The sequence below is a fragment of the Lemur catta genome, chromosome 16 (assembly GCF_020740605.2).
Source record: "Lemur catta isolate mLemCat1 chromosome 16, mLemCat1.pri, whole genome shotgun sequence".
Classification (NCBI taxonomy): domain Eukaryota; kingdom Metazoa; phylum Chordata; class Mammalia; order Primates; family Lemuridae; genus Lemur; species Lemur catta.
Genome location: NC_059143.1, coordinates 5,491,024 through 5,509,993, shown reverse-complemented (window position 1 = coordinate 5,509,993; position 18,970 = coordinate 5,491,024). Strand labels below are relative to the sequence as shown.

The 18,970-nt window shown below is 42.7% G+C and overlaps 1 protein-coding gene across 2 annotated transcripts in view; it reads right to left on the bottom strand.

Moving 5' to 3' along the window:
- PIEZO2 (piezo type mechanosensitive ion channel component 2) overlaps positions 1 to 18,970 on the bottom strand; it is a 441,466-nt gene that overhangs the window by 10,945 nt on the left and 411,551 nt on the right. For both annotated transcript variants that reach the window (XM_045527221.1, XM_045527222.1), the window contains 4 exons: positions 17,681 to 17,828; positions 17,364 to 17,578; positions 6,737 to 6,895; positions 5,227 to 5,374 (listed from right to left, as the gene is read on the bottom strand). In XM_045527221.1, the coding sequence (XP_045383177.1) occupies positions 5,227 to 5,374; positions 6,737 to 6,895; positions 17,364 to 17,578; positions 17,681 to 17,828 (670 nt within the window). The remainder of the gene's footprint in view (positions 1 to 5,226; positions 5,375 to 6,736; positions 6,896 to 17,363; positions 17,579 to 17,680; positions 17,829 to 18,970) is intronic.

Here is an 18,970-nt window from a genome sequence, read left to right as displayed (position 1 = left end):
AATTGTGGAGTGGGTTTTGCTGGTGATGAACTGACGGATCAAATTTCTTGCTGAATAAACCTCTGGTTTTAAGGAATTGTGCAGGAGAAAGACATTTTACTTTAAATTCCTAAATATTCAAAATCTGTGCCTTTCAACTGACCCTTCCCTGCCTTTGAAGGATGGAAAAACATTATTTTTAGTTTAATTCATGATATGTGTTGTCAAGGACGTGTTGTTCAAGTCCCAAGATAAGCTTTGTATGATTAGAGGAGCCCCTCTGGGCGCCAGTGGGTGTGGGCGCGAGGCTGGGCGGAGGCTGCGTTGCAGGGGCCTTGCTCTCCTACAGGAGCCGGCGCACGGGTAAGGCTGGGCTCACACCTGGGTGCTTTAATACAGGCTTATTAAGGATCCACTAAGCACTGTGCTTGGAGGTCAGGAGTGGGTGGCGGGGAGGCTTTGCTGTCCGGCATTACACCTGCTTCCGCTCTAGATGTGTGGTCCTTGCTTCAGGGTTGCTCCTTCATGACCTTCTGTCCTTTCAGGGTCTCCCTAGAGGTGAGGCTCCGGGCCTCATCCCTACTCCCTGACCTGGCAGTGTGACTTATCCTCGGGAGGAATCCATTCTTTCAGGGGAAGATCAGGAAGAATAATCCACAATCCATCTGTAGGCACTGGCTCTAGGCTGCAAACCAGGAGAGAGGCCGGGTTGTCATTCGGGACTCGGCTAAGGTGGCTGTACCAGTCTTGACACTGACGGCCGGAGATGGTCCTGAAGACACGAGAATGGAGCTTACTTGGATGGTGGGGCCGGGCCAGAGCGGGGCTCGCTCCTCACTTGGTGCAGGGGTAACACTGGGCATGATTCTGCACTGTGGGGGCTGCGTGAAGTTCCCATGGTGGCAGTGTATTGCGATACCTTAGCATTGGAATTTGGTACTGGTGACTATGTTTTCTACACTGAAAAAAAACTAGAGTCCAGTGTTGAAAATTTGAAGTATATATATATTCACATACACACAGGCGCAGGCTTCCACACATATATGTGCAAACACAAACACACGTGTATAGATTTTCTGTTTCAGTATTTCCTCAATGAGGCAGGTTTCGACAGCTGGCCTGTCCTGTCCAACGGCACCCACGTCACAACGTCACATGGTGAAGGGTTCTGTGAGTTAAAGAAGATTCCTCTTATCTCCGCCAAGAACAGCGCTGGTCTGTTCTGCCTGAAGGGGGAGCATGCCAGTTCCTCCCCTGAAGGCCTGGCCCCTTCAGGCTGTTCTGGAAAATTCCTGGAGCCTCCGCTGCCACCCTCCCCTCTCCTCCTGTCTAGCCCTCCGTGCATCTCCGGGCAGAACAGGCCAAAACCTCTTGACCTGTCTCGAATTATCAGCTACGTCTCCCCTCCCTGTTGCCTTCTTGTCCTGGGCCGTCAGCGCTTTCCTAGGTCACTCAGTCCGTGTTCCTGGTACACTGCACTTGCAGTCTGCCTCCCTCCGTGTTCTGGGGCATGGCTGCGTGGAAGTCACTGTAAAATCTGGGCAGCATTGACAGGGCTGCATTGTGTGTGCTCATGCCAGCATTTTGCCTGTCCAGCAATTGTTCTTGGTTCATAAAGCCCCTGCAGCACGTGACATCCAGTGTGGCGTGATACCCAAGAAGAGCTGCTTTTGGAAGGAGCTTACTCTTCTGCTTCACACTAGACAGTGATCCCTGCTGGTGACGTCCCACACTCTGACGGGCGGGGTATCGACTCCTGCCAGGATCATTCAGACCCCCACCCAAATTTCTCAGAAAGTTTTACCATGAGTGATTTAAAAGGCTAATTTTCTGAAAAAGCCATCAACTTGGCATAAAATAGAAGTATACATTGAAGTGGAGGTGATCCATTAAAATGAGGCTTTTTATTTCTTAAGAATAAAATAATAAGATAACTGCAGGTGTCGGTTTGGCAGGAATGCCTGGTGTTGAGGCCAGAGCCTCCTTCATAGGAAGGCAGAACAGTAGCTGTGACAGCCTCACTGACAGTGGGAAGAATGTCCCCATCTGGTGGCTCAAAGGCACTGAGAGGTGGACATGAGCCAATGAACGGGCAGCTGCAGCTTCTCATGTGCATCCACGTGGGACATCACACCAGGCGGGGTCACTTAGGGGTCCTTTCCGATTCAGAAGCCTCCCTCTTGAGAGCCACCTATTCACCAGGTGAACCGGCATCTCACAGCCAGGGCGTGGGCCCTGTGGGTAGGCTCTCGTCCTTAAACTGTCACCTCATGCTCGCAGCAGACGGATGCTCGTTCTCCAGCTGTCCTCTAACTGGGCCACCCACGCCTCTAATTCCACACTCTCCAGGCCCCCATCTGGACCTTTCTCCCATGCTCCGATACTAGAATTTTTACTTTTCTCTTTTCTCCTGGTCTTTCCTTACCATCTACAGAGAGGTTCAAATCCTCTCCAATTTGAAATTACCTCTGGGCTTGCCTCTCTCTTGAATTCTCTCTCTCTCCCTCCCTGCCCTTGCCGAGGCTTGGTGCCTTCAGGACGTTGCCTCCCACGCGCTCCTAAGTCCCTGCAGTCGGAGTCAGCGCCCACCCTCCCTCTGCAACTGCTTGTCAAAGGTCCCCAGCGACCCAGTGAACATAAGATCCAATATCTATTCCCAGCGTTCATGTATTGGAAACTCTGCATATTTGGCTTCTTGAATTTATTTTCTTTCTCTGGGTCTAAAAAATATGGAAGGAATGAAGGATAGAAGAGCAGGGCAGGAGAGAACCAGCAGATTTAGCTGCAGAGAGCCAGAGACAGGGCAGGATGGGGGGGCCATGTCAGGTAGCCACAATGGGACAGAGAGGCACTGAGATATGACATACTTTCGTAAATCACCAGCTGATTTTATTTTGCTGTTGGTGGTGGTACTCAATAAATATTCACTGCATGCTGGGCTCAGGGTATTAAGCGATACCTACCCCATATATTGATAAACACCGAGCTTGTCATCACAGAGCTTATGATAGAGAAAGAGAGAAAGACGACTGACTCGCAGTGTGGCAAGAACTAATGGGCTGCATATAGAGGGCTGCTGGGGCCCACAGGAGAGATGGGGCCCAGACGTAAGGAGTCAGGGAGGCCCGTGGAAAAAGGTGTCTTGGCTGACACCTGGAGGTTGGGAAGGAGGTGGGCAAGAGGATTCAGACAGTGAGAAGATGTGTCAGGACTTTTCTGGGGAAGAAAGAGGTAAAACATCGACTGAAGAGGCCCTGTCAGAGCACAGGAGAAGGGACAAGGATCATGGCAAAGGGCCCAGGAACAAACAGAAATGCGATGTTCCCTGTGCACCGGGTCAACCTACTCTGCCGTTAGTGCTCGGCTCCAGACTCACACCCTACCTCCCTGGTGCTCTTGGACTATTGAGCGTCTCTCTGGCAAAGCCTTTGTAGTATATTGTGCTTGATAATATTTGTGTGAGTATTTTATCAATCTTTGTGTCTGGCCATGTCTGGTTTACTACTCTATTCTCATGCTTAGCCGAGTGCTGGGCACTTAGGACGTGCTTCGTAAATGTTTATGGTAGACGGCAAAAAAAAAAAGACCTCCAATGTTTCTCATTCCTGTATGCGTGCCCCTGTGCAACACGCCGTTGCCAATCCCATCAGCTTCTCCATGCCCTTGGATCTAGGCCAGCCTTTGAACTTGCTTGGACCCACAGAAGGAATGGTGAGGGAACTCCGGGCCTCGGCCTCCCAGGGCTTTGCAGCCGTCCCTCGCTCTCCCCAGAATGTGCTGTCACCAGGGGCAGAAGCCTGGGCTCACTTCACTGAGGATGAGAGAATACAGGGGGACAGGCCCGACGGAGAGCCAGGCCCAACCTGCAGGTGTCTGAGTGACACCATCAAATAACATCGGCCCCAACTGGGCCACCAGAGGACAGAAGACACAGGACCAACCCCAGGCAAGACTGTCCAGTGGAGCCCAGCCCAAATGGCCGACCTGCACGCAAATGAAATGGTTGTTGTTTTTAAACCACTATATTTTGAGACAGTTTGTTAGCAGCAATAGACAACTGGCGAATGAATGACTCCAGGAGCTGAAGGCAGAGCCGGTGCTCTCTAGGCCAGAGGTTGCATGATGTGAACTCTCTGATCCTGTGTGGACCTGGACTTTTCTTGGCAATGGAGTAGCTTTAATTGTCAAAAATTTCTTCATAGTCCGTAGAAACGTACTGGAGTTTTGTCTACTTGTCTTACTAATTCTGTTTTTCTTGAGTCTCACAAATTAATTTCAATTTCTCATCTCTTTCTAACATTTCAGATTGTTGAAAAGAGCTATTATTTCTGCACACACACACCCCACTTTTTTTCTTAGACCAAACAATCCTCAGTTCTTCCAACTTTTCCTCAGGTCTCATGATTTCTAGACCCTATTTGACCCTCCTTACTGCCCTCAATGTCCCTTTGGTGGAGTGGCTCTCATGTTCCATCATCCTATCAACTCTTATGCTCCTTAAAAACCAGGACAAGCCAATATGATTGTAAGCATACGGCCAGGCCTGTCTTCACTCTCACAGCCCCGTAAACACAGAGGCCACAGCATGGCGGCCCCCAAGACTCTAGCGCTGAAATTCCCAGGGGAAGCTGCAGAACATACTAGAAATTATCTAGAGGAGAATTTTTCAAGGAGGCTCTTTTCTAGATGAGAAAAAAAGACATTTCATACCACCCTAGCTAGTCTTTGTCAGGTATTGTTATTGCTCTTATGCAAGAACCTCTTCTTTCATATGTTAAACTTTAAAAAAAATCCAGTCAATAATAGTAGCCTATCCATATTTAAATCTTAACGTTCAACCCAGCAGATATTTGCACTTCAATTTCGTTTGCACAAAGAGTAAATCAGACGTGAGCTTGAGTCCAAGCCACTGGCCCCACCTTTCTCTCCCATGCCCCATCCCTCCTGCTCCCAAAAGAGCCATTCAAGAGTTATTGGGATATATTGAGCAGTATGTTATTCCTTTCGTTTAAAAATAACTACAATACAGAGTTGCCAAAAGAAGAAAACATCTGGATGCTATTGCTGACTAAGGCGGCAGTAAGTCTAAAATTCCCAGCTCTAGTGGCTGGAAATCAACGAGACATTCACAGGTCGTGGTGGTTTTTGCTCCCTGCCACAACAGTTGCAGGAGTTCACATGAATCTTACCACCAGCCTGTATCTAAGAGAAACAAACAGAAATAAGGCACTTTTATTGGCTTCTTACCTTTTCCGACTCCCGCCAGCACTTGAGGATGAATATGTGGGCGTAGATGTCCTCCACACAGATCCAGCTGGAGAGGCTCAAGGTCGTGTCTGTCCACACCCAGTCCATCACTGCCCTCAGCTCAGTCAGGAACGGAACGAGGCGGAAGCTGGCGGGAACCACGTCTTGTCAAAGAGACATTGGTGGGAGGGTCCCCACTGCCCCTCACCCCAGGAGCCCCTTGTAGCTCCTTACTGTGTTAACCCTTATGGCTTAGAAAAATCCTCAAGGTGACCCTTACAGTAAAACCCAATGTGGAATACAATCACTTTTCATTATGATCATGTGTAAAATATGGATTCATAGTTTTCACTCCTTTCCTTTGCCCTGGTGTTCTTAACTAACTGGGAATCCCCTTTTTAGGTAAGTTTGAAGGTGAGTCAGTTTCTCTCACATCTGTTTGTTCACATTGTGAGACTCTGTTGGCCGTAGGGCTATTGAATCACTGGCTTTGCTGCTGGATGAGTTAGTAAAGACAATACACCTGACAAGTAAAAGCTGCGTGCAGATGGGCGAGGCCCAGGGAGCAGGCGGTGTCGTGGAGAGCTGGGGCGGGAGCCCCACTGTGGGCGGACTTCCTGCCTCGCAAAGGCCAGGGTTTCCGCTCAGCCTCTGCGGTTCCGCTGCATTTCAGAAGGGATTGGCCTGGGGGGCTCTAGGCCCTGAGGAATGTTCCTTACTTCTTGACTAACACAGAGCTCCTCCCAGGGCCCTCAAAGCGGTTTGAGTTGTCACTCAGAAATTCTCCCCTGGGCTGTCCCAGCTCTGTTGAGTGAGCACTAATCCAAGACCTGTAAGAAATATTAGGTCCAGACACAGGCTAGCACTGACTGATACACTGTTCAACACATGGTGCTTCACAACATCTGGATATACCCAACCCCTCTCCTATCTGGTGCTACAGAGGAGCCGGCAGTGCCACCAACAGTCTCACCTTTTATGCAGAAAGATGCTACCATTGAAATTATCGCACGGAAGAACAAACATGCTTTGTTTGAGTAGCTAACTTACTATCAGGAACAAACAAGTCATAGGGCATTCAGGTTGGTGTTAGGTGGAATAAATGCCCTTCTTCAATGGATGAACTTAACTGTACATAAAAAATTCTAAAGGTATTGTGGAATTCCAAAGGTATTTGGAATCATCCAGACTCCAAATATTCTGTGCTGCTGTGCCCAGAAGGACATTAATACTTAGGAATCATGTATCCCCATTTTTATCCCCAAATATTATCACAGTAATTATGCAGGATACTAACATAGAAAATTAACCCATGTGAATGATGTAGACCAACATCCTGGATAAGTGTGTGGCAATCACACACAGAAAGGTGTTCAAAAAGTCGTATTTGTTCTTTCACCGACATTGCTGTGTTCTTCCTGGACCCCTTCCTTCCCAGGTGGCAACCAAGATGCCCTTCAATGGCCAGCCTCCCTCCATAAGTGACTGTGACTGTACAGAGTCACCTTACCCTTGAAACAAGAAGAGGTTGACATAATTGTAGCTCTTCGTGAGGAAATTTCCGAGGACTCGTGTTGGGTAGCCGCAGCGGATTTGGTAGGCAGACAATCCAAAGTAAACACATTTCACAAAATACCAAAGCTGGGCAACTAGGTTCTGGCTGAATTTCCTACAATGTAAATACACAGAAAGTGAAGGAATGGCATACTCTTCTGAAACAAGAGAACACCAGTTTAGAATCAAGACAACTGCAAACCAACCTAATTTCCCTTTTGGTACTTAATTCTAAGGAAGTCCCTGTACATACTAGATCACTACAAAGGCAAAAGGTGGGATAAGAAAATACAATAATTAAAAAAATAATAATTCCTGTGAATGGCACCTCCAGTGTGTATTATTCCACTGTTTCGGCCATAATTAAAATAAATTAAGTGAATTTACTAATAAACATTTTCTTACTGTGTGGATGATGCAGTTACCACAGTAGAAATTAAAGCTCATGAAGGAAAAAAAAAAAACAAAATAAAATTGTTTTACTTAAAAGGGTCCATTATTTAGAATATGTACAAAAAAGAATTCTGATAAGCAGACACCCCATTTTTAAAAATTATATATCTACAGAAACAGCTAATGGATTAACAAACTCTGGAAACACCTGGATATGGTTCTGGTTCTGTCTATGTGCTATGGGTTTTGTTCCTCAAGCCATTTCCCGAGGCATCTCAATTAAAAATCCTTCCCAGCTCTGAAAATCTATGACTCCATGAGTTAACCTTCCTTCTTTTAATGATGTTCTCAACAGTAGAGATGGTAGTCTTTTCTCCAGGTGAATGGTTAGTGAAGAGACCCATAGTGTCATACAGTTCACGAGTACTAGTTTGGAAAAATAAATTTAGCGGAATTAAATTTCACCCGAGAAAAAAATTTAGAATATAATTTCAAAGAATGATGAGCAATAAGACCATTTTTATCTTTAGATAAATTCAGCATCCTGCTAGTGTCTTAAATATGGTCAGTACAAAAAACAAAAACAAATTTTAAAATGGAAATAAAACAAAACTTTTTACTTGGTGAGATCTTAGTATAATCTTCCCTGTCCTTACAATTAAGAGCAATACCTGAAGTCTTTTATACAAGCAGCATATTACTTTTTGTGCTGTATTTTGGATTTTCCTTGTTAAATTTTTATTTTGTTATTAGAAGATGTCATTTTTTAACTGAAAATCACTATTCTTTAGTTGAAAGGTCCAAGAGCAAGCCAGGGCACGGGGGCCTGTGTGTCTGCAGAGCCTGGGGACCTTTAGTGGATCTCAGAAATACTCCTTTTGAGCGTCTCCCTGCAGAGAAATCAGCTTTGTCTCTTTTTGTGCATAGAAAATTTCCTAGTTGTTCTATCTTTTATGTTTCCAAGAGCTCTGATAATCCTAAATCCATACAACCTCCAGGTGGGGCCCAAAGGACAGTGGGCTCAGTAGCTTCTTGGTTGTCACTGCTGTTAACTGGCTCCTCTGTCTGCTTGACCATCTACTTATTTTATTTATTTTCTTTTTGAGAAGATAAGTCCCCAAAGGTTGTGCTTTTATCGTCAGGGAAATGTGGCGGCGCTGGGGACATGCTCTTCGTTCTCCCTTCTGTGCTTCCACAATTTAAGTGGGCACTCCAGAGTACTTACGGTGGACACAACTACTAAAACTTCCCGACTTCCCTCATTATTGCTAACTTTTAACCGAACTTGGTGATTTTAGGAGAAAAATAGGTGATTATGAAATATGTATTTCCCAAAACAGTTTGGACACCTGGAAGATACTTTGTTTCACTCCAATTGTCTTGGGAAAAATTAAAGACAGAGTGAACCTCTCTTTGATTGAACCATGTCTGGGTAATTAGGGGGAAGCCTATTTCTTAGTTTAGTAAAAATTCATGGAGTGTTAAAAAATAGCAAATTAAGACTGCACATACTAGTGAATATGCCTCTGAGCAACTTATTTATTCTTTTTGGATCTTGTTTCCTCATGCTAAAGGGAGAAAAAATATATAGCTAACTTTCTTCTTTAAAATGAAGATGATTATGAAAGTTAAATAACATATAAGTTGCCTACTATAGTTCCTGACACACTGTGGATTTCATTAACTGTTAACTGTTATTAACTGTCATTAACCGTCATTTAACTTCCCACAGTTAAATGAAATTCAAGAAAAAAAATCACATACAAACTCAGGTTTAAAAAATGGTGAATTCCTTTCTTTTAACAGCTTTATTGAGGTGTAATTGGTATGCCATAAATTATAGGCACAAGTTTAAGGTGTATAATTTGATAAGTTCTGACCTATGCACAGACCCATAAAACCAGTGAGACGATCAAGATAATTAATATACTCATCCCCCACCAAGCTTCCTCACCCCTAAATGCTTCCTCATGCCCTCAGTAACCCTCTCTGCCTTCCCTTCCATACACCTCCAATCACTGATCCTCATTCTCTCACTGCAGATCAGCTGGCATTTTCTAAAATTTTATATAAATGCAACCATAGAGGGAAAACACACACACACACACACACACACACACACACACACACGCGCACACACACACACACACACACACACACGCGCACACACTCTTTTCTTATCTGGCTTCTTCACTCAGCATACTGTTTTGAGACTCACCATGTGGTTGTGTGTATCAACGACCCTTTCCTTTTTGTTGCTGGGTCACAGTCCATTGTGTGTATCTACTTGCTTAGCTATTCACCTGCTGATGGGCATTTGGCTTGTTTTTAGTGACTGGCTATTCCATATAGAGCTGCTATGCATGTGTACATACAAGCCTTTGGATGGTGTGGACATATGCTTACATTTCCACACAAGAAGGGAACTGTTGATCATATGGTAGGTAAATCTTCAACTTTTATGAAAATACCAAACTTTTGGTTCCCCGAAGTGGTTGTAACCATTTCACATCCTTTTCATCAGCACGTGAAGGTTCGAGCTAGTTTATACCCTTGCCAACACTCAGTCTTTAATTTCAGCCATTCTAATGAACGTGTACTGGCACCTCATTGTGGTTTTAATTTGCATTTGCCTAATGACTACTAATGTTGAGCATCTTTTCATGTGGCATGGGACATCTGTGTATCTTCTTTGCTGGAGTGTCTGTACAGATATTCTGCCCATTTTTTCCTATTATTGAGTTTTGAGAGTTCTTTATATTATATATTCCTAGATACCTAAAGTTACAAAGATTTTCTCCTATATTTTCTTCTAGAAAGCATTGTTCTAGCTTTTAGGTTTCAAATTTAGGCATTTGATCCATTTTGAGTTAACTTTTGTATATCATGTGAAGTTAGGGATCAACAGTGCTTTTTTCGTCTTCCTCCCCTGCTCCCACTTTCCTTCCTTCCTTTCCTTCCCTCTTTCCTTCCTTCCTTCCTTCCTTCCCTTCTCTTTCATGGAAATATCTAATTGTTCCAGCGCCATTTGGATTTGTTGAAAAGACTATCTTGTCTTCACTAAATTTCCTTTGCACTTTCTATTTGGGATTGTAAATCTATTTCTGGACTCTCTGTTCTGTTGATCGATCCATCTAGATCTTGATGCTATACCTTATAGCTTGATTATGGTAGCTTTATGATAATTCTAGAGGTCAGATATTGTAAGTGTTCCAACTTTGTTCTTTTTCAAACTTATTTCAGTTCTTCTAGGTCTTTTGCATTTCCATATGAATTTTAATCAGCTTGTCAAATTCTACCAAAAAATCTTGCTGGAATTTTGATTTGTACTGCATAGAATCTATAGATCAATTTGGGGAGAAATATCTCAGATATTGAGTATTCTGATGCATGATCTTAGGCCTTCTCCATTTATTTAGGTCTTCTTTGATTTCCTTCAGCCATGCCTTTTTAATTTTCAGTGTACAAGTCTTACAAATGTTTGATCATATTTATTGCCAAGTTTTTCATATTTTTAATGCCATTGTAAATGACATATTTTAAAATTCCAAATTTTGAGTGTTTGTTGCTTGCATATAGAAATACAATTGAGTTTTGCATATTGATTTTGTATTCTGCAACCTTCCTAACTTTATTTATAATTTTTGGTAGCTTCTTTGTAGATTCCAGTAAATTTTCCATATAAACAATCATATTCTTTGCAAATAAAGATAATTTTACTTCTTTCTTTCCAATCTGGATGCTTTTTATTTTATTTATTTTATTGGCTAGACTCTCCAGTATAATTTTGAATATAAGTGATGGAGAAAACATCTGTCCTTTGTTTTTTTTCTTAGGGAGAAAGAATTCAGTCCTTCATCATTAGGAATGAAATTAACAGCATTTTTTCTCAAAGATGCCTTTCGTAAAATTAAGGAAGTACTCTTCTACTTCTAGTTGTTGAGTTTTTATCAATAATGAGTGTTGTATACTCATTATTTTAAATGAGTATACTCATTAAATACTTTTCTGCATCTACTGAGGTGATCTTAAGTAGTTGATAGTCATTAAATATTTTTGAATAAATGAATGAATCATAAATTGTATTTGACCCTAAACAATGGCTGCATTTCATGGTTAATTATTGCTGGGGATAAAAAGCATAAAACCTACTCTGGTTGTGTTTCACTTGGAAGCTTTTTTCAGGGTTGGGTGGACTACCCTAAAAAACCTAATCCATTATATAAACTCATTCAATGGCTTTGGACTTGTTTTGTGGTCTGTTTATCCCAGTGACCCATAAGATCTGTAAGAGAAGATCTCTTACTTCATAAGCACAACACACACCTCGGAAGTTGTTAAAAATGCAGATTCTGGAAGCTAGCCCTTACCCTAGACCCTGTTCAGTAGGGTGAAGTAGACGTGTATTCCTATTTTTGACTGGCATTCTAGATTATTCTAGGATATAGAAACAATACTGAAGATCATTTATAATTGAAGTAACATGTTCAAAAATATTTAAGTAATTATTTTTCATGTGTTATGGCCAAAACCATGTGTCATACAAATACTTGTCAAAGTATAAAGAGCTTTAAAGCTTTTTTTGAAGACCCTTTTCCTAATCTTGAAATTTACTGATGCATAACCACTTACAAGGTAACTGCAAGTTATATTTATACATTTTCATAATAATCTTTACTTTTGTGAAAGTGCTTGACATATATAATGTGCTCAGTAAGTGTCTGTGGAATCTCAATTTATACATTATCACTCATATGTCTTCATATGTCTTTACTCAATAGAAGCAAATGTTGGTATTTCAGGACCTAATGGGTTAATTTCATTACATTGGACCATGATCCAGCCCTTGACAGATTATCAATACAAATATCAGATACTTTACAGAGTGCCTAGTTAACTATCCTTTCCCTTATCCTTTCTAGGAACTGTCTATATTGGGAGAACATTAGGAAAGAACATTCTTTTAGCTTTCCTGGTAAATGTTCTTAGATTTTATAAATAATTCTATGAATTCTGAATGGGAAAGAATTCTATATCTATCAAAATTATAGTCAAAGACACAAAACTGTATTGCCTACTGTCCTTTCTAAAAGTACCAGTCATGTTTTACCCATAAAAATGTAAAACATAAACATTTTCCTCCTTGCAATCTTTAAGTGTGTCAACCTAGAATATGTAATAGTAATCTATAGTTCCTCAAATTATCATGTTAAATCTAATCAAGATTGTCCTGTGCTGGGAGACTTCTTTTTTTTTTTTTTTTTTTTTTGAGACAGAGTCTCACTCTGTCGCCCGGGCTAGAGTGCTATAGCTCACAACAACCTCAAATCCTGGGCTCGAGCAATCCTTACGCCTCAGTCTCCCAAGTAGCTGGGACTATAGGCATGTGCCAACATACCCGGCTAATTTTTTCTATATATTTTTAGTTGTCCAGCTAATTTCTTTCTATTTTTTTTAGTAGAGATGGAATCTCGCTCTTGCTCAGGCTGGTCTCGAACTTCTGAGCTCAAACGATCCACCTGCCTCGGCCTCACAGAGTGCTAGGATTACAAGCGTGAAGCACCGCGCCCGGCCCAACACTTCTTTGATGGTCTCTGCATATTTTATTTCTAGAGGTTGGGGTCATGCGTGCTCATTTCTGTGTCCCCCACAAAGCTGTGACACAGTACTGACAAACTGGAGGCAACCACTGAACAGTTATTGACTGAATGATGTGCATATACACAGAAAAGGCCATTTATCAGATTAATTATTCAAGATACTAGAGTTTCTTGATGCTCAATGTTACGACTGGTAACCATAATCTTCTTCTGTCTAGCTTAAAAGCTTCCTAATCTATTTCTTCTTTTAATCTTTTCTTATTGTGAAAAGGTTTTAGTCAATTATTACTATTAATAAATGTCTTCTCTTTGCACAATAATGAATTAAATTTTCAGGAACAATATTTGGAGGGGAAAAATAAATTTTGGATGTTAACAAGTAATGGCAGCATGGTTTCAAATGACAAGAAATTATATTATCAGTGACATGCTGGCAATGAAGACAGAAAGAGGGCTCACTAATCCTAATATATTTTGCATTAAATATCCAAAAACAAAGATAGGATAACCACTTGCACTAGAAATGGCCATTTGGTGAAGCTCAAAGATGATATTCAAGGAGACAGAAATGATCTCTGTGGCCATGGTTACGGTGTTTACTAGAGGGCCTGGAACCCATCATAGTGCCTGGGGCGCCCAAGGGCAGGGCCTTCAGCAAAGTACAACTGAATAAAATATCAACAACTGCAAGTCCCAACAGGAGAAACTTCATTCATTCAATCATCAATAAACACTTATCGAGTATCTAATATGGGCTAGGCAAGTGCTTCTCAAACTCTCTGATAAAAGAACAGTTGTTTTATTTTATGTTTTAAATTTCTCACCTATAGTGAATCAATACTTGTGTAAAATATATTAAGCATGAATAACTAAAAAACAAAAAAGACAAAGACAAAAAGATACAATCCCATCCCATTTAAATTATTAGATTCAACAGAGAAAAATTTGGTCTGTCAAAAATTGCTAGCAAGGTTACTTACTCTCTATTTCTGAATGTATCTCATCACACACCAGTTACAAACATCTCACAGACCGGAACTTGTCTGCAGACCACCCTCAGAATACCCTGTGCCAGACCATGCACTCCGTGCCAGGAATAGAGAGATGAAAAATAATCCCTGGTCAGCAGTTGTTCACAGATGATTACAAGAGATAGATAACTAACCTGGCAATTTTAATAGAGTGAAATAAGTTCTCTGACAGAAATTACAAACAGAACACCGAGAAAGGACCTCTAACTTAAGACTGTGATGCCAGAGAAGGTTTCCTGAAAGAGGTGGTCTTGAAGACATGACATAGGAGGCCAATCAGAGCTAGCCACAGAGAGAAGGATAGGGTGTTCCAAGCAAACCTCAGAGATGCGGAAGAAACAGCTAAATTGGACATAGCAAATAGTTAAAAGAAATAATTCCAGCTTCTAAAAGAGAGTACAGGTATGCTTTTAACAGTAAGTTATGAATTTATCACCTGGTAGACAATGTAGGAATAACTTTTTGGGTTATATAATGAAGGCATTCAATAAAATTAACTGAAGAGTATATGGGGGACTTTTACAGGAAGGACCCCACTTTAAAACACTGCCATTATATTATAGCAAACATTCCAGCTATATTTGGTTTGGAAGGTGTTGCTATGTTATTGGTCTCTTCAAAAGCCTGGGAAGAGCAGTGGGGCGAGGGAGAACAATGCCCCCCCAACCAAGATGCAAACGTATTAATTCTAGAACCTGTGAGTATGTTACTGTACATGGCAAAGCAGGCTTTACAGATGTGATTAAGGTTAAAGACCCAGAGATGAGAAACTTATCCTGGATTATCTATCTAAGTGGGCTCAGTCTGATCACCAAGAGCTGTTAAAAGGGGAGAACCTTTCCTGGCTGTGGTCAGAGGCAGAAGTGACCACAGAAGAAGGATCAGAAAGATGCAATGTGAAAAGGACTTGACCCATCCCTGCTGACTTTGAAGATGAGGAAGGGGCCACAAGCCAAGGAATGTGGGCAGCTTTTAGAAGATGAAAAAGGGAAAGAAACTTCTCCCCTGGAGCTCTGGGATGGAGCACATCTGGGCCGACTCCTTGATTTTAGCCCAGTGAGACTCACTGTGAACTCCTGACCTATAGAACTATAAGATGATAAATTTGTGTTGCTTTAAGCCACTGAATTTTTGGTAATTAGTACAGCAGGAATAGGAAACTTATACATGCATGAACAACCAAAGCATCTGGTGACTCCAGCCTGCTAACGTGACCCTCCATAGCTTTGCCTTTGCATATTCTGGAAGGACTGCTCTCGGTGGGCTTCCCTGCCAGGACTTGGCAGAGAGCCAGGCTCTGGGCGCCATGTTGTCTTCTGGGATTGGAATAAGCAAGCCCTTTCACACTTCACAATGAACAGCAGGCTGTGTTGCTTTAAAAAGTCTGCTTGGAAGCAAGCACAGGACACTCCCCGGGGGAGGGAATCCTGTAGAGTAGGTAATGGACCTGCCCAAGGGCCCAGAGGCCTGGGATTGGGAGCTGGTATCACCGTTCACTGCTGAATGACTTTGGGGAAATCGCTTTTCTTTATGGGATTCACTTATCAATCTGCAAAATTAGATAGTAGGTTTAGAAAGCTTTTTAAGGTTTTTTTCTTCTCTGAAATTAAGAGTTTCTATGAGGGCTAGCAGAGAAGGCTTATTTGAAGCTTTTAAATATCAGGGAAAACATCTAAATTCATCATTCAGATACTTTGAGTGTTGAATTTGGTTTATTTCTCTGATTTAAAGAATATAATTAAATATTTGTAGAGAAAATTATATTTATTCTATTTTAAAGACCAAGAAATAAGATTCACAACGTTCTCATGAACAAATCTTAATACTTGTACAGACAACTGGCTTCATCTGAATTATTCTTATAATCTGAGCTATATTTACTCTCCCAACATGTGGTGTGGAATGGGGAATTTACTGGGGTATTGGGTGTCTTCTGGGTAGCAATCCTTTATTTATTTAGTTATACTTTAGACTCAGGAAAGAAGTATTCTAATTCTATTTTCTTTTTCAAATACTTGCATTGTCACCATTATTGTTATAAAGCAATAATTCCTATACCAAAATCAAAAAATCAGAGTCTAAACATTCAATCAAAAAGCGGTCATTTAGCTCCAGCCACTATTAGAAAAAATTTAGACTTTCTCACGAGACATTACATTTGAATCAGTTTATTTATAAGCCACATAAGTAAAATTCATTTTACATTACTTTCTATTCACATTTCCCAAAATGATATTCACCCGCTTGGTTGATACCGTATTAATGAGACTTGGCTGCAAAGGACTCTGAGGTAAGATCAAAAGATCAAATTCACCAGGAAGACTCCTCAGTGCTGCCTGAGGATGTTCGAGATAGTACCCCACAGTCTGGGAAGGCAATTCCAAAGGAAGGATTTCAGGGCCAGAACAACGGCAGCTTCACTGGATGAGGGGTCTGGCTCCCTCAAGCCCATGACAGAGAATTATGGTCTGCTTGTGTACAGAAATTCAGATGAATTTATTAAAAATTCCCATCATATTATGTGGACCTTTCCATATTTACCTTCTGTGGGGACCCTTTTCTTCCAGAAGTAACAGCTGCTACTTCTCATTTACGGCAATCTACTCTGTTTTTCTTTATGGATTGACCCATTCATTTGTTCATGCATTATGCACCAACTTGGTGACAAGTACTGTTTTGGGTGGAGGTGTGGGGTGGGGAGACCACCTATGAGGAGTGACACCTGGAGCGGGACATGAAGAGTGAGGAGGACACAGAACGATGGGATGGGTTGGAGGCAAGAGAGAGGAGAGCAGGGGAGGGAGCAGAGCTTTGAGATATGAGGGGACCTGGCACACTGGGGTCCTGGGCAGCACCCGTAGTGCTTAGAGTTCCAGAAAAGAGAGGGAAAGACAGCAGCCACCTTCAGAGATCTTACCAGTCCTTTCCCTACTGCTCTTTATTAATCTCACCTAGCCTGACCCTCCACTCACTTTAGCCAGCGGTTCTGGGGGTATTACAGCAGCAGCATCTTGGCACGCTGGGTCTGCCCACTCCTCTTATCGTGTGCCCAGACCTTGTCAGGTGCTTCCAACCTGCTATCTCTAACCCCACCACTAGCCTGCATGGCAGATACTACCATTATCTGCCCCGCCATTCCTCTATGTTTTCTTCAACCACCTAAACAGCCTCCATCCTATTCATCCATTTCTCACGGGACAGAGTCTCATGCCCAACCTCCTCTTAAAAATGCTCCTAAGACCATGCTCCACTTTGTCTCCATGTCTAGTAAGGTAGATAGAGAAACACAACACAAGGACCCTAGGTTTGCTCTGGTCATTAAGGCTGTCACCCTACTCTGAAAATTGGATAAAATCCAATTAATATATTTTTTTGAGGAATCTATTCACACTTAGGATTGGCATTAAATTTAATATTGATTCAAACCTTTAACTTTTGCTGCCTGTGATGCTGCTCTGCCATGCCTCTGCCTGTGACTGGCGACTGAGTTGTGCAAATCCATAGGCAGTGATAACCGTATGCAACATATCTGCATTCCTCCAGCTTCTGAACACCTTACCTCTCAGTCACACCAGGTAAGATGAAGAACATCCAGAAGTGAATTCCAAACACAAGGATGACCTGGAAAATGACCTTTCCCAATACAGTCTTCCTGAGGTAGAGGGCTCGGTCCACCACCATGGTTCCAAACTGAATGAGGACCATCACCAAAAATGGCCCTGGGACCTGGTCCTCTGACAGCGACGAGGTGATGTCTGCAGCTGCTGAGTGTTTCTGGGGAAGAGACAACAGGTTCAAGCATGTGTGGCACTTCCCAGGAAGGAGAGCCATCACCCTGTGTCACTGAGTATGCTGTGGCCTTTGTCCCCAACCTACCCCAAAGGCCCAAAAGCCAAAGACAATGATGATGAAGTCCACGGTGTCAGCCAGGAACATAAGCACATACACATCGGTCACGGCGCTGTACTCCGGGTGGATGAGGTTGTAAAAGAACTGCCTGATGGGCACGTATATTTGCAGAGTCCTGCAAAACAGAGAGCCCCCACCCGCTTGTTTCAGGAGGAGCAGGATGACAGAAACCACCACACACTGCAGTCAGGCCACTCTTCTGCACTCCCCTTTCTAGCCAGGCTCTACCTTCCTCTCTTAGCCTCAGGATAGCCTGCTGGGGCAAAGAGTATATACAGTTTATCGCCAAAGTAGGTACTACAGCCCTCTCTGCTGGTGACACCTCAAGCCCCTCCTCTTGTTCAAAGCGAATAGAGAGGTATAAAACTCCTGAGATTAGGTGCTGGGTTTGTAGCCTGATTCAGTGGCTCACTACCTGTGGGACCTTAGCAAGCTATGTAACTCTGTATCTTGGCTTATTCTTCTATAAAACTGGGGTAATAATAAGACCTGATGCCTGGGCTAAGATGATAATTAAATGAGGGAATATGTGAGGGCGGTCAGACTTGGAACACCTGGTCTGAGCATGCTGGAATGTTGGGTGCCCTTTGCTGCTCCAGGTGTAGGGTCCTGAGCCTACTCTGGCTTCAGGTACTGCCCTGGGCTTTCACCTCCACCTTGCTCTGTGCTTTATCACAGCGTCCTGCTGGCTGTGGCTTGTCTGTCTACCCTCTGACCCGTCTTCGCTGCATTCTGGGATCTGCCTTCAATTCAAGGCCACGTTCAGGTACGGCCACCTCTCCTGGGCTCAGACCCTTTATTCAGCTACCCCAGCCTGCTGCACTGCATCCATCCCCAGCAGGTGGGAGGGACCTGTGCAGTCTGCTGGGGACCAGGTGTGTGACACTGGACAAACCATTTCCCCACCATGCACCTCCATCCCCCTCAGGATGAGAGTGCATCTGCACGGCCCTTCCAGCTGTGACGTCACATCCCTCTCTGTCTGACTGGACTCTATCATGATAATGCCTAGAAATAGAAACCTTGAGCCCTTGAAACGACTCATTTATTCTGTTCAAATAGAAAAAAAATGTGTGTATAAATGCAATGGATATAAAAATGAATCATGCTTATTGAAAAATGATTTTTAAAAATAATACAACAAGGAGCCAATTTACCCTGCCTTACACAGATGACGTTTATGATATAGGAAGTGACTTCTCTGCTCCTCCCCTGGTTTATAGGAAATAACGGATACCAGTTCCCCAGCCCTCAAAT